Source organism: Neodothiora populina, assembly GCF_041146345.1.
Source record: "Neodothiora populina strain CPC 39397 chromosome Unknown canker_contig_15, whole genome shotgun sequence".
NCBI classification, from domain to species: domain Eukaryota; kingdom Fungi; phylum Ascomycota; class Dothideomycetes; order Dothideales; family Dothioraceae; genus Neodothiora; species Neodothiora populina.
This window is the reverse complement of record NW_027191413.1, coordinates 841,080-853,643: the sequence shown is the minus strand read 5'-3', so window position 1 is coordinate 853,643 and position 12,564 is coordinate 841,080. Positions and strand designations below refer to the sequence as shown.

Below are 12,564 nucleotides of genomic sequence, written 5' to 3'. Positions count from 1 at the left end.
GGCGGGGAATGGGCTTTGAATCACGGCAGGTATTCCTCCCCTCTTCCCTTGTTCATGTATTTCCTGTTCTGGATTTCATGATCGATGATACAAGAAATTCTACATCTGCACTCACTCTCTGCCTCCCTCCCCTCTTTCCGCCCACGGTACAAGAAGGTTCCCGAGTTGAGTATGTATACAAGCGACTCAAGCTATATCTGCTGCTACGACGGTTTCAAGGCCGTCCATCCACCAAGCGCCTTCCCTGCGCCTCCGACACCATGATCATCATCGACATCATCCATCAACGAAGAAGACGGAGGAGGACCTCTCGTCGCCGTCGCCGCCGCTGCCGCCGCTGTAGTCGCGTGTTTAGTACTGCTGGCTCTGGTGTTCACTTCTGCACGCGCCACGGACGCTGCTCTTGATGGTAGAGGCGGACCTCTGTCTGCAACAGTGTTTGATCTGCGGGGTGGAGGCGGGAAAGGAACAGTGTTTGCTGCGACGCTGCTGGGCGTTTTGACTTCTTTTGCCGTGTTCTCGCTGCGTGTTGCTGCTCGTCGAGGGGGTGGAGGCGGGTGTTCGTCGTCGGACGGGTCGTCTCTGTATCTTTCCTGTGGTCTGGATGCTGATGATGATCCTGATGCTCCTCGAGTTGAGCTTTCTGATCGCAGGAACGCAGGTTTCTTAGCTACTGCCGGGGGAACGGGTTTGCGTAGGGTTTGCTTGAGGTGGATCGGTGCTGCTGCTATGGATCCTGCTTCTCTGTGCTGTGGGCTTCGATCCGAGGATATCGATGGCCGAGCCTTGGTCGGTTGCAGTGGTTGTTGGTCTAGAGAGATGCTGTTCGACGACGATCTTGCTGTGTTGCTCGGAGATGACACTGCGCTTCCGCTTGCTCCACCGTGCCATGGGGGAGGTAGTTTGCGGAGGGTGTGCGCCGGGGCTTTCTCGCCGCTGCCTCCTGTCTCGCGCATCGCTGATCTCTCGCGCATCGACATTGCTCGCGAAGGTGGAGGCGTCGGTTTGTCCACTTGCACCCAATCTGGCTCTGCTGTTCTCGAAAACGGATTGGCTGGTCGAGCAGAGTTGTGCACGTAATTCGGCCCCGGAGGTCCGGTTACCTTTGATCGGGCAGGTTGTCCATTATCGAGCCACCATTTCCTGCGGTCCGAACTCGCAGGAGGTAAACCGGGTTCGATGGACTCGTATCCCAACACTTCTTCATCGTCGCTGTCCTCGTTCTGGGCAGTGGCTGTGTTATCGCCTACCACCGCGCGTCGTTTACGATAAAGCTGCTCGCTGATTTCGTCCTTGCGCTTTTCGTCCATCGTTGTCACTGTACATTGAAAGGTCGCCCATACCGGTCTGTGGTCCGAAAACCGTAGAGGGGCTGTCTCGTAGTTGATCTGACGAAGGTTGTTGCCCTTGCTCAGGACGCGATCACACCATGCTGGTATGCGAGCTTTGTCGCTGCTGTCGTAGTCGTCTGTCCCCAGGTCATATTTGTACGTAGGCAAAAAGGTGATGCGCGCCTCGTGGTAGAACGGAAACGTCTTTCCGTGAACCATCTGCAGATTCAGCTGGTCGTTGGCGTACAGTGTCTCCAAGTCCTTGTCCTTGACCAATGCACGAGTTCTTTCGTTGCTCATGCCGATTCGGTAATTGAAATCGCCCATCCAGATAATGGCATCGTGGTCTTCAATTGTGCGATTGCGCTGGAAGCGAAGGCCGTGGCTGATTGTTCTGTAGTCCTGGTTGCGCTCCTCGTAGTTGGCAAATCCAGCTGCCAGATGTGCTGTCACCAAGCATATAGACGTGTTGGCATAATCCATGCGGATGGCCACTGCGCCTTTGTTGCCTGCCATCCCTGACATGCCAGTCTGTGATTGTATTTAGCTTGGTTCACAGGAATCGCCGGCTGCAGAAAACCAACCTTCTTGAGAGATCCCTCGACATTCTTGATGTACGGCAGGATGCTGGCCTTGACAAACACCGACAAGGAAGCCCCTACTAGTTGGCCACCACGCAGCATGACATACTCCTCCGAACCGTGACTTTGCGCATTAGTATTGAGAGTTCTCTTGACAGCATCTTCCCATGCTTGTCTCCTGTTAGGATCAGTGGACATTATCTGCTGTGGCGAGAGCTCTACTATCTCCTGGAAGCCAACTGCCACAATACCTGGCTGCTGCTGCGAAGCATCAACTGGCGGACACACCCACGATGAAAGGTCTTCGTCGATGCCCTTGGTCTTGCCGTTAAGATTAAAGGTTCCCACGTGTATGTGTATGGTATCAGAAGAGGAGTATTCAGACGTCCGTTTTGTCAACTCGGCCGACACCCAGTCGTTGATGGGGTCGTAGAGATGAACGGGCAGCTGGCCCATCAGTCGGCCCAACAGCGTGTCGATGGTATTCTGTCGTCCCTTGTCCTCGAAATTATTGATGTATAGTCGTGCAGCGCTTTTGCGAACGTCCGCTAAAGCTCCTGCAATCGACATCTTTCCTGTTCTTGTGTATGATGATTTCAGTGCGCCTGTGCCCGCATAGATTCGCGACAGAGCATCGCCATTATCGGCCCAAAGTGTGCCATGTCGTACCCAGAAGTCGCTTGTCGCTCTCCGTTCTGCTCGCTGCGAGAGGAACTCTTGAAGAGACATTTGACTTATGATCGTTTGTACAAGATTGGTTCTGTCCAAGCAATCTAGACAGTTAGTCCTGAAAACTCCTTCCTGTTGTAAGATAGTCATGGGTCTCCTGAGTACTGATTTATGTCGGAGTCCAGTCGACGTCTTTGGATCCTCCTCAATCTCCTCGGAAAGGTAGTATGCAAAGGCCTCGACGGAGTCCTGGATGTAATGACTAATGCCTTTGGCAGCTTCATATCCCAGCTGCCTGGTCTCTGCGTGAAAATCATAGTCTGTCAATTTGAGCAGCTCGTGGTCTGCGGGCTTATCTTCGGAAGGTTGATTGAGAGGACTGTTTCGAATATGCTGACGATAACGCTTAGTCAATTCAGCCTCACCAGACTTTTCCGCACTCAGCAGATTCACTACATGGACGGCGCCGTAGTTCACTTCCAGCTCGGACATGTGCTTGTCAAACGCAGGCTGCGTGGCTTCAGCCGATCGAGTAATCTGTATCTTCTGCTGCCCGGGTGTAAAGGTAGCTTGTTGTTCCCAGAATGCAGGTACACTGCCGCGGGTTTGAACATAAGAAAAACACATTCCAGTGGGAGTAGCAAAGACGGTCTCTGTCTCAACCCAGTTGGCTACATTTCCATCATCGTCAATGCCGCGTGCATTGAACCTCGTGCCGGCTCGTCGACACGACAGACGTGAAACAAGGGTCAACGTAGATGGAAGACCCGAGAAGCTTGTGCTGACGGGCGAGGAAGCTGCTGGTACGGTAATGGTCATTGCAAATCCACGGATGGCAGAAGTCAGAATGCGCGACGAGTCCAGTGCGGCTCTCTCATGGTCAGACAATCGAGAGCGGAAGCTGACAAGCGGCTGGATCATGTATGAGTTCCACAAAAAGCCAGTGTCAATACTGTCAAACGCCACAGTCGCAGACTCAAGTGCTCTGGATACTTGGTGAGTATGTGTTACGTCAAATTTATACGCCCTTCACTCACCTATCTTGGAGCCTCCTTGTAAGGTCAAAGTCCGCGCTGTAATAAAAGCTACCGCCACTCAACAGTTTCTTGAGCGCCAAACATGGATGTTCCATCGACGGATCACGCGTCTGGAACTTATCGAATCCGTCATCCTCAAGATCATCTACCGGGAAATTGTTGATACGATCGAGTACTAGATAGTCATATTCCGACCTGTTGATACAATCTATGACGAGAGTGTCAGCAAGTCAACACCACCAAGAGTGAGCAACGTACGAAACTCCACAGAGGTAATCTTCTGGACATTTTCTCCAGGCCTGACAGTCGCTACTCTCTCGGACCCGTTGACTACACACAGAAAGATGTCTCCGCCGATGGTAATGAGACCAAGTGTACCCTGAGCAGACAATGAACTCAGAGAACGAAAATCCGAGGTATCGGTCTCCTGCAACAAAGAGAACTCCACCATACATCTTGGCTGGATAGCAGCATTTTGGGTAGAGTTCAGCGACACTGTAGAACCGCCGACCGTCGACGCGCTGTGTCGGAAAGTGAGTATATGCTCATCTGTCGCAAGGGCGATAGCCCGATGAGGATGGTCCCTCAGCAAAACGCGGATTGTCATTCCCGCATTATCTATTGAAGTGGCACTCTAATTAGTCCTCGCACGTATGTTTACAACAAAAACATGTCTGTCACATTCACTACCCCTAATCATGCAGCGGTGTTGGACTAAGAGCCGCTGACTATCATCGCTGTGGTTGTATGCTTTAGTCAGGCTAGAGTCGGGCTTGGCATCTATTGAATAAAGTGGATTTGCATTGGACCTTAGAGAGACATGCTGTAATTAATTGAGACCTGAACCGTGGCTCTTCAAAAAAGTAGAATTCAGGGTCTCACGAGGAGATAAAACAAATGTTGCTACCTGTGGGGTTTGAACCCACGCATCTCTCGATAGTAGTGTTCAATACGCTCATCGAAGAGCTACTTAAAACTACCGCCTTAGACCACTCGGCCAAAGTAGCTATGTTTAGACCATAATTTTGACGTGCTATATATATAGATCCTGGACACCCTCCTGCACATCACACTACCATCCCAGCACATTGTACAGGCAATCGTCAAGCCATCCCACTATGACCAACATGCCCCAGAATGGAGGCTTGCAAGGCTTCCGGGAAATCTGCAGGAAAATTGATCTTGGGCCCTTGCTGGTTGTTGCTTGGTTTGCATGCAATATGCTCAAGATACATTGACTCGGCGGTTGCAGACACAAAATCTCTCTATTCCTGTACGCGCCGACCACCTTTACCACAACCAATGAGAAGTTGAATGTACACTAGATGCCCTGGTTTGCTATACATGGATGATCCTGCATGCCCCGTAGTCTGACATGTACAGTGTTACTGACACCGCGTTATGCATGTCGCTTGCTTGAACGTCCTGTCTCATTGGGGATGAACATGTAGAGCTCGTTGGCGCACTCATCACACACTATTGTTCGAACCTCAAGTTTCATTTTCTCTCATAAGCGCTCGAATCCTACACGGCCATCACTGTAAGCGCTACCATGGTATGGCTACCATTCCAGAATGTGCTTGACAGCAATCTTATAGTCTTCAGTCCTCGCCGCGGTCTTGACTTCCTGGCCTACCAAGTATTTCCAAGCCGTTTCGAGTTTCTTTTCGGTATTGACACCCATTGCAATTTGCTGTTCTCCCTTCGCCTGCGACCTCTTCCAAACTTTGCCACGTTGGCTCTTGTTGCTTCTGTGGAGTATCGAGCACGATGTCACGAGCTAGCAGCCGACCTAGGTCTATCCTTGCTCTCTCGGTCTTTTCCTTATGCCTGTCCGCAACTATCGCAGGAACAGCATCTCACGTCTTATCCTCATATGACCAGCAGCGAAGCACTAACCTGTGGTGGCTTCCAATCTGGCCCTCGCACTTTGATGCCAGGGGCTTAGAAACATTGATTGGGGCTTCGGCGTCCCTCATACTGCTGAATGCGTCGATTTGTGGTGCAACTTTTGCGAAAGCGGTGTGTTTCAGATAGTTCGTTGTGACATGTATCTGCTGTGCTGACAAAAGAACAGTCCTCGACACGGTATGTTCTGCTTGTACTTAGCAGTCTTGCTGCAATAACAGCAGTGGTCGAAGTTGCCTTCCCGGCTGCAATCAACAATGCTGCTCCGGGTACGGATAGCATGCAAACATGGACATGCCAATGGGCCTCCTCTGCTGGATCTCCGTCTAACTTCTCGGCGCTCTGCCACGAAAGTGTGAGCATCCTGTGACTATTCAACGTGTTGGCTGATTCCAAGCTAAATCGAGTATCTAGCGATATGCCTACTTTGCTACAATCCCGGTATTTGTAACGCATCTCCTTATAGTTGGGTTTGCAGTCAGCAACCTTTCTGTTGCACGTTGGCAGAGCCGAGTGGGCGAAGAGAAAGGCGAAGAGCTGGGATCAATCATTACCGGTGGAGGCCACAGAGACATCCCTGGAACCAGTAGTGGTAAGGGAAGTCCAGAATTTCATGTGTATGGCCATGAGACGCCATGAAGACTGCGAACACCTGGGCATGGCATCGGAATGGTGACGATCAAGCGAGAAAGCTTGTACACGATCAATGAGAGGAGTAGCGAGGCAGACGACGTGATCGTATGCTACAAGGTTAGACTGCAATACTTTATCAAGCTCTTTCTTGCCCTCAGTGGCTAGCGGCGTCCTTGATCCCGATGAGCTTTTCAGGAAAATGCCAGACGTATAGGAGCGTAAGCGCACAGTATACGATGTTCAACTGGGTGACCTTCGTGTAAAATTGCTCCCTCGAATATGACTCAGGGGTTTATGATTTCCGGAAGACAGCAAGAATGCTTTTACGCTTATTGACCTTTGGCATGGGCTCTGCATCCTTGAGACTGTACGATGAGGTCGAGGTAAAGTTGTAGCCTAGACTCTTTCTTTTGCTCTGCCTTGTAGATGAAGTAGAATTATCTTTGAGCACACCGTTCAAGGGCTTGCTGTTATTGCCTGGTAACGCAGCTACCGTTGCTTGCTTGCTTCCCACCGATGTTCCATTTGTGACCTGAGATGTGGCAGAAGTATAAGTCGAGAGGTATGGCCGAACAGGGGAACCACCGTCAGCAATACTGTCGGGTATACGTGGTGTTTCGGGTCTAGAGCTCGGTAATTTTGGTGTGGTAAAACTTCGTCGCGACCCTCTCACTAAACTTCGTTTAGTCATGATTGAAGCTTCTTCAGCTTGCTGCTGCCTCTCGAAGCGTTCGATTTCTGCCAATATTGTCGTTCCATTGTATGCGAGACTCTCCTCAGGGATGGCAACGAAGCGTAGTACACCACGCTCTGGTGGGACTGAGAGAACATCGGCCATGAAAGACTGGACCAAGGCGGAATTGCGCTTGTTAGAACTCGCATGGATATGAGACGGTATCGCAGAGATGGTCAATATATACGCAGGCTCGAATGAACCTGCATGGAGAAGGCACGCGCTGTGATCTAGATTGATCATGATGCTCGACTCGGGGCAGGAGAAACGTGTAGAGAGATGATAGGACATGTCTGTCACCAAGGTATATTCATCTTTCACCTTAGTCAAAGGTTAGATCGGTACAGACCACATACATTGGGAAAGTAAAAACACTTACTATGACATTGGTTCGCAACTCAGCTATCACCGGAGAATCCCTATGTATTCGATGTAGCGCAGATGTAGAATGACCAATCTCATACGTAAGTCGATCCTCGAGATATTGCATCAACTTTCTCTCTCCATCAATTGATGTGGTCAAGCCGAAATCATCCTTCTTTTGGCTCGAGATTCGACTGAGAGTGGGCGAAATGCCATTGTTGAGATCTTGTATTGTAGTCTTTAATTCCATCGGATGTGTACCATTGACGTGAGCCACGTTGGCGTGATTGTTTGGAATCAAGTTCAAATCCTCAAGAGCCTCAGGGAAGAGAGTCGATTCGTCAGCCACGATGAAGCCTTTCTGGTCTATCCAAGGAGTATCATGTGCTGAAGGCGTTGTGGTCCAGTCAGAAACCTTTGGGCAACAAATTTCAAGTGACAGGACGGAGCATCGGAATCGAGCAGCAGGGACAAAGAAATTGGGGCGGAAAGGCTTCGAGTAAACTGCAGCTACCCACTGTAGGACAAGATCGGTTGTGTTCTACATCAGAGCGAAACACGCGACTAAAGTACGTGAAGGTAGCGGCAGCTCTCGCGTGTTCGGTCAAGGGTCGTCGTACGTGCTATAATTGACAGCTATGCATGTGCAATTTCCTATCATAGCTTGACCAGGATACGTTTACGCTGGGCTCTACAGAGGTACGAACCGGGATGGTCCTTAGGAGGGGCCGAACATGCTGTCGGAAACAGTCTTGCTGTGCAGGATGCCGAGTCAGCCAGTACGAGGATACTTACGAAGTCAGCATCCTGTCGACTCAGAAGTCATGTCAAGGATGCAAGGCGCGTGGGCTGTGACTTGTTGCCATGCAGCTTCAGAGTACCTTAGAGATTCCGAATGCTCGTTGTTTGTCTCAATTCATGTTACCATACCATCAATACATCGGAGGAGATCGATATACCTCGAAAGGATGCCGAAGGATCCCCGTCATAAGTGGAGCGCAAGGCTAAGGTATGCCAGATAGAGTTTGGATTTAGTCCGATCTTTGAGCTTGCTACCTTATGCACAAGAAACGCAACCTTGAGTTTGCTACCACCACTAACATTGCCTGGTCTGGTTTATGGAAGAGCATTGCAGGCGGTGAGCTTATGAGGCTTTATGGAAGTCTCATCTTTTCTTGATACATGTACAAGAATGCGGCATGCCTCACGTAGCCTAGTACTGCGCTCTTGTTGTGCATATGCACTCATAAGGTCCCTTAATTATTAGGATAAATGTTACCCCGTCGGAGTGGCCTGCGCATAACGAAGTGTGAAATCTGGGGATTCATACATGTTTAAGGTAAGCATAGACGGGGGTTTGTTGCTCCATCCGGCCAAACAAATTACGTCTCCTTAAATTTGCCAGTACAGTGTCTCATGAAATGGACAAATCCTAGGTCTTCTACTAGATCTTCTGATTGTGTAGAAGTGTTTGTTAATGAATACCAGACCTCATTTGCCAAGACTGTTACATCTGAAGATGTCCATGACGCATACGAGTGTCAAGACCACTTCAGATGACGCCCATGTTACGATGGGGTACCATACCATAGTAGAGTCGTGACGACAATAACTCGCACGATGACTGTCTGATGAATCAGAAGTATTCCAGCTATATATTCCTCAGAGCGAGCGCCTCCTGAAGCTCACACCATCCATTACCCAGTAATACATTTGCTTTGTCAACTACCTTGAGTCATTATTTCTACATCTTTACTTACACATTGTTAACATGGACGGCGATTCATCAGCAAAGACCATGGACAAGGGTGCAGCTTCGTGAGTATCTGACCTGAAAGCATATATTGGTCACTTGATAGAGACTGACAATGCATCAGTGCTGCCATTGCCCAAAACTTGGAGGATGGTATGCCCGAGGTCACCAAACCAAGAGGAGTAGGTGTTTGCACAGTCACATATGTGAGATTGTATACTTACAATCCGCAGGAGCCCGCAGGCGTGAAGACCACCGGCACAGGTACTTCAGCATTTGATGCAAGTGGCGCAATTGGCAAACAATTCACCAGTGAGTACTCCATCAGACGGACTTTACCGGCGGCATCTTACTGATACGTGTAACAGCTGGTGGCATGCTCGGTGGTGCCGCTCAGAAGGTGGGTGGTCCTTTTGACAAGGATGGTGCAATCGGCAAGGCATTCACCCCGTCAGGTTCGATTGGTGGTTCTGTTCAAGACACGTTGGCTAAGGGCGAGAACACCACGTTCCAGAAGTAAATAGTTTTGATATGTTATTGACCAACATTGTCTATCATAGTTTCATAGCCTATCATACGAGTTAATGACAGCATTAAAGTGCACGTATCAGTAATGCTAGTGACGACGAAGAAAAGATATTGTGATAGGTTTTTGATACATCGCATTAAGTTTGACCCTCTTATCAAGCTCCGTTAACAATGCTCTTAAGCGTCACCTCGAGAGACTCTGGCTCACGCCCGAGGAGCTGTGCCAGAAGTGGAGATACAACAGCTGTCTCCCCCTGCTTCATAGCATCAAAAGCTGTAGCCATCCGCAAGGCGCGATCGCCCGATCCGTAGCCTTTGGCACTCTCGATATGAGGCTGTTGAAGATACGCGTCGAGTGAGACTTCCTGAATAGAGATCTTTTTTCCAACAATGTTGCCTATTAGACCTACTGTATCCGAGAGTGACCAAGCTTGTGACCCAGAAAGCAGCACTGTCTTGTTCGTATGAGGGAACAAATTCGGAGACTTTGTGTATGCCGCGATAAGACGAGCTGATGCCTCCGCAAGTTCGTCTCGTTTCGCCCATGCCACTCCTGGTCCAGACCCGCTATGAGGAATGCAAATGGTCTCGGCTGGCGACTCGAAGTTGAGAAAGGAGGTGTAGATGGGGATCGCCTCTGTGTAAATTCCTTCCCTAATGGAGGTGTACGTGAAAGACGGATCTTGCTTCGATAGAGATGCTAGATACGCTTCTGTATCAAGATGTGCTTGCATCACGAAAGCAGCAGACGACGATTGGCCATCACCAGCGTAGGCAAGAGAGCTGTAGAAGATGTGACGAACACCACTTGCTCTAGCTGCATCAATGGCCAATTTGTGGACCTAGCTACGTTCAACAAGGATATCAGTCTCCAAAGACCATGGAACACAACATACATTTGCTCGGTGCTCATGTTCGATAGACGCATAAGAGATCAACATCAAGTATGAAACTCCCTCGAAAGCATGCGTTAGTGTCTCGGGCTTGTCGTAGTCGGCTTGTCGAGTCGTTACACCAGCCGCCTTGTATTTCTCGGGGACCTTGCCCGGATTGCGAGAGATGAGCACAACATCAATTGGAGAAATTAATCGTTGCTCGAAGAGGTAGTGGTAAATACCTCCGCCTAGCCCGCCTGAGGCCGGGAATATAGCCAAACGCTTGGATGTGGATGTTTCTGCCATCATTCACTGTGGTCAATGTTACGCAATTTTCAGATACGGAGCTATCGTAGATGGGTTAATATCAAGGGGTCTGCAGATTCCGTATGGTAGATATGTCATTACTGATCTTCTGTAGACCCATGACAGAAGCTACAAGTACACTATGTGTCTGTGTCCATGTTCTTACAAATCTGCAATGCCGAAATCGATCTGCAGTGTGTCAATACGATCTGCCTTTGCACTTTTGCGTGCTTCAGATGCTATTATACCTGTAGATCACCAGATAGCGACTGTAATCTATGATCGTCTTAACGCATGTCATCAGATGGATATTCGAGGCAATTACCACAGAATGTGCTTAAACATACGACAAGTGCTTTCCGGTGAATAGATAACAATGCTATGAGCAGAGCGATTAGCCACCGGCGGACGTGGGGAACGATGCAAACAGTGCAAACCATTATCGAATGCGCCACCTTGACATACACATTAAGAACTCTCAAGTTTCCGTCGCATGTGACCGACTCATCAAGTATAAATGTTGTGAAACTCGAACGTATACTGAAGCTCATAAGATGGTAATGGAGCTACACGATGCATCCAACAGCTGATGAAAATGTGCCCGCGAACAACGATCAGTACAACTCAGAAGAAGACGATGACTTTGATCCAACCGCCGTAGATGCGAATGACGATGACCAACTTTCCGCATCTTCAGACAGCGAGGCGGAGATCGCAGAGGTCGCGACTACGGCCAAGAAAGGAGGCAGAAAGCGCAAGCATGTACCTGCCGGAATCGTGGACAAGGAGCTGGACTCCGGAGACGAAGCAACTATCCAAGAACTGAAGAAGTCGCAACGAAAAAAGAGAAAGACCGGCGAAGACGACGATAGTGGCGGCGAGGGAGGGCTTATAAAAACCCGAGCACAGAGGCGAGCAGAGTATGTTTTAAGCAACACCTCATATCTCAGTCATCTACTGACTCGGTATTAGAAAGGAAGAAAAGGCAGAATTTCAAAGCGCTGACAAGGGTGTTGTCACGGTAGACGTCGCATCGCTCTGGGCCAAGCTCAGTAGTGCCCCCGTCGGCCGACAGAATCCCGAACAATCTAATGTGGATGCAGTCGACTCTTCGAACAAGAATGCATCGGAAGGGCCCATTTTGGATCGCAGCAAGCAGTCCGTGGCGGATGGAATTAATGACGACGACGACGAAATGATTGTGATAAAACGCACATATGGCTTCGCGGGCGAGACTCACACAGAAGAAAAGCGTGTGCATAAGTCTTCTGCAGAAGCCAAACTATATCTTGCACTTAGAGACAAGAAGAAAAAGGCCGAGGAATCAGCGACTGGAGGTGATGAGCACGCAGTCAGCACTGCGCAGTTACGACGGCCCCTCCGTCGATCCTCTGCCTTTGAGCCCAATCCTACAGGCGAAGTGAAGGGCCTCCCATTGGAACGCCAACGTCTACGTGCTCCGACGAGAGCAGATGTCTTGGCTCAGCAGTTGAGAAAAGCCGAAGAGGACAAGAGGAAGGGCAAGGTGCAGAAACTTACCACCGTGCAGAAAAGCGCTATCGATTGGGCTGCACATGTCGACAAGGAAGGTCTCAAGGAAGAACTGGACGTGTATGGCAGAAGTAAGCAGGGCTTCTTGGGAAGGATGGACTTCATTCGTGGAGTCGAGGGAAGGAAAGAATCAGAGGAAAGAAAAGCAAGGCTTGCTACCAGTGCAGCCAATGCCTCCGCCATTACACAGGATCTGTCATCATTGTTTTAGATACCCCATTGCTTTTAGACTAGGCTCCCGGATTATCTCTGGTGATCAATATCATGCTTGCAGTTCGTGAATAAACAGGAAGTGC

At 49.6% G+C, this 12,564-nt stretch overlaps 5 protein-coding genes across 7 annotated transcripts; 2 read left to right on the top strand and 3 right to left on the bottom strand.

Annotated features, from left to right (window-relative positions):
• Nucleotides 1-203: 203 nt before the first annotated feature.
• On the bottom strand, nt 204-4,225 carry AAFC00_002647 (uncharacterized protein; the record flags this gene model as incomplete). Its single annotated transcript, XM_069341992.1, has 4 exons — nt 204-1,862; nt 1,916-3,566; nt 3,619-3,826; nt 3,877-4,225. The coding sequence occupies 4 exons, from the start codon at nt 4,223-4,225 to the stop codon at nt 204-206; spliced, it is 3,867 nt and encodes a 1,288-aa protein (XP_069198498.1).
• A 2,226-nt stretch (nt 4,226-6,451) lies between these two features.
• On the bottom strand, nt 6,452-7,505 carry AAFC00_002646 (uncharacterized protein; the record flags this gene model as incomplete). Of its 2 annotated transcripts, XM_069348029.1 has the most annotated exons (2): nt 6,452-7,213; nt 7,272-7,505. In XM_069348029.1, 2 exons carry the CDS (start codon nt 7,503-7,505, stop codon nt 6,452-6,454), a joined length of 996 nt encoding a protein of 331 aa, XP_069198496.1. The 2 variants fall into 2 exon arrangements, with proteins under 2 accessions (XP_069198496.1, XP_069198497.1); XM_069341991.1 differs by lacking the exon at nt 7,272-7,505 and having other exon boundaries at nt 6,452-6,997.
• A 1,521-nt stretch (nt 7,506-9,026) lies between these two features.
• On the top strand, nt 9,027-9,528 carry AAFC00_002645 (uncharacterized protein; the record flags this gene model as incomplete). Its single annotated transcript, XM_069341990.1, has 4 exons — nt 9,027-9,073; nt 9,133-9,190; nt 9,242-9,320; nt 9,377-9,528. The coding sequence occupies 4 exons, from the start codon at nt 9,027-9,029 to the stop codon at nt 9,526-9,528; spliced, it is 336 nt and encodes a 111-aa protein (XP_069198495.1).
• Nucleotides 9,529-9,691: 163 nt separating this feature from the next.
• Nucleotides 9,692-10,720, bottom strand: AAFC00_002644 (uncharacterized protein; the record flags this gene model as incomplete). Of its 2 annotated transcripts, none has more annotated exons than XM_069341988.1 (2): nt 9,692-10,378; nt 10,433-10,720. In XM_069341988.1, 2 exons carry the CDS (start codon nt 10,718-10,720, stop codon nt 9,692-9,694), a joined length of 975 nt encoding a protein of 324 aa, XP_069198493.1. The 2 variants fall into 2 exon arrangements, with proteins under 2 accessions (XP_069198493.1, XP_069198494.1); XM_069341989.1 differs by having other exon boundaries at nt 10,433-10,717.
• A 570-nt stretch (nt 10,721-11,290) lies between these two features.
• On the top strand, nt 11,291-12,479 carry AAFC00_002643 (uncharacterized protein; the record flags this gene model as incomplete). The annotated part of the gene is made up of 2 exons (XM_069341987.1): nt 11,291-11,637; nt 11,690-12,479. 2 exons carry the CDS (start codon nt 11,291-11,293, stop codon nt 12,477-12,479), a joined length of 1,137 nt encoding a protein of 378 aa, XP_069198492.1.
• Between the last annotated feature and the right edge of the window lie 85 nt (nt 12,480-12,564).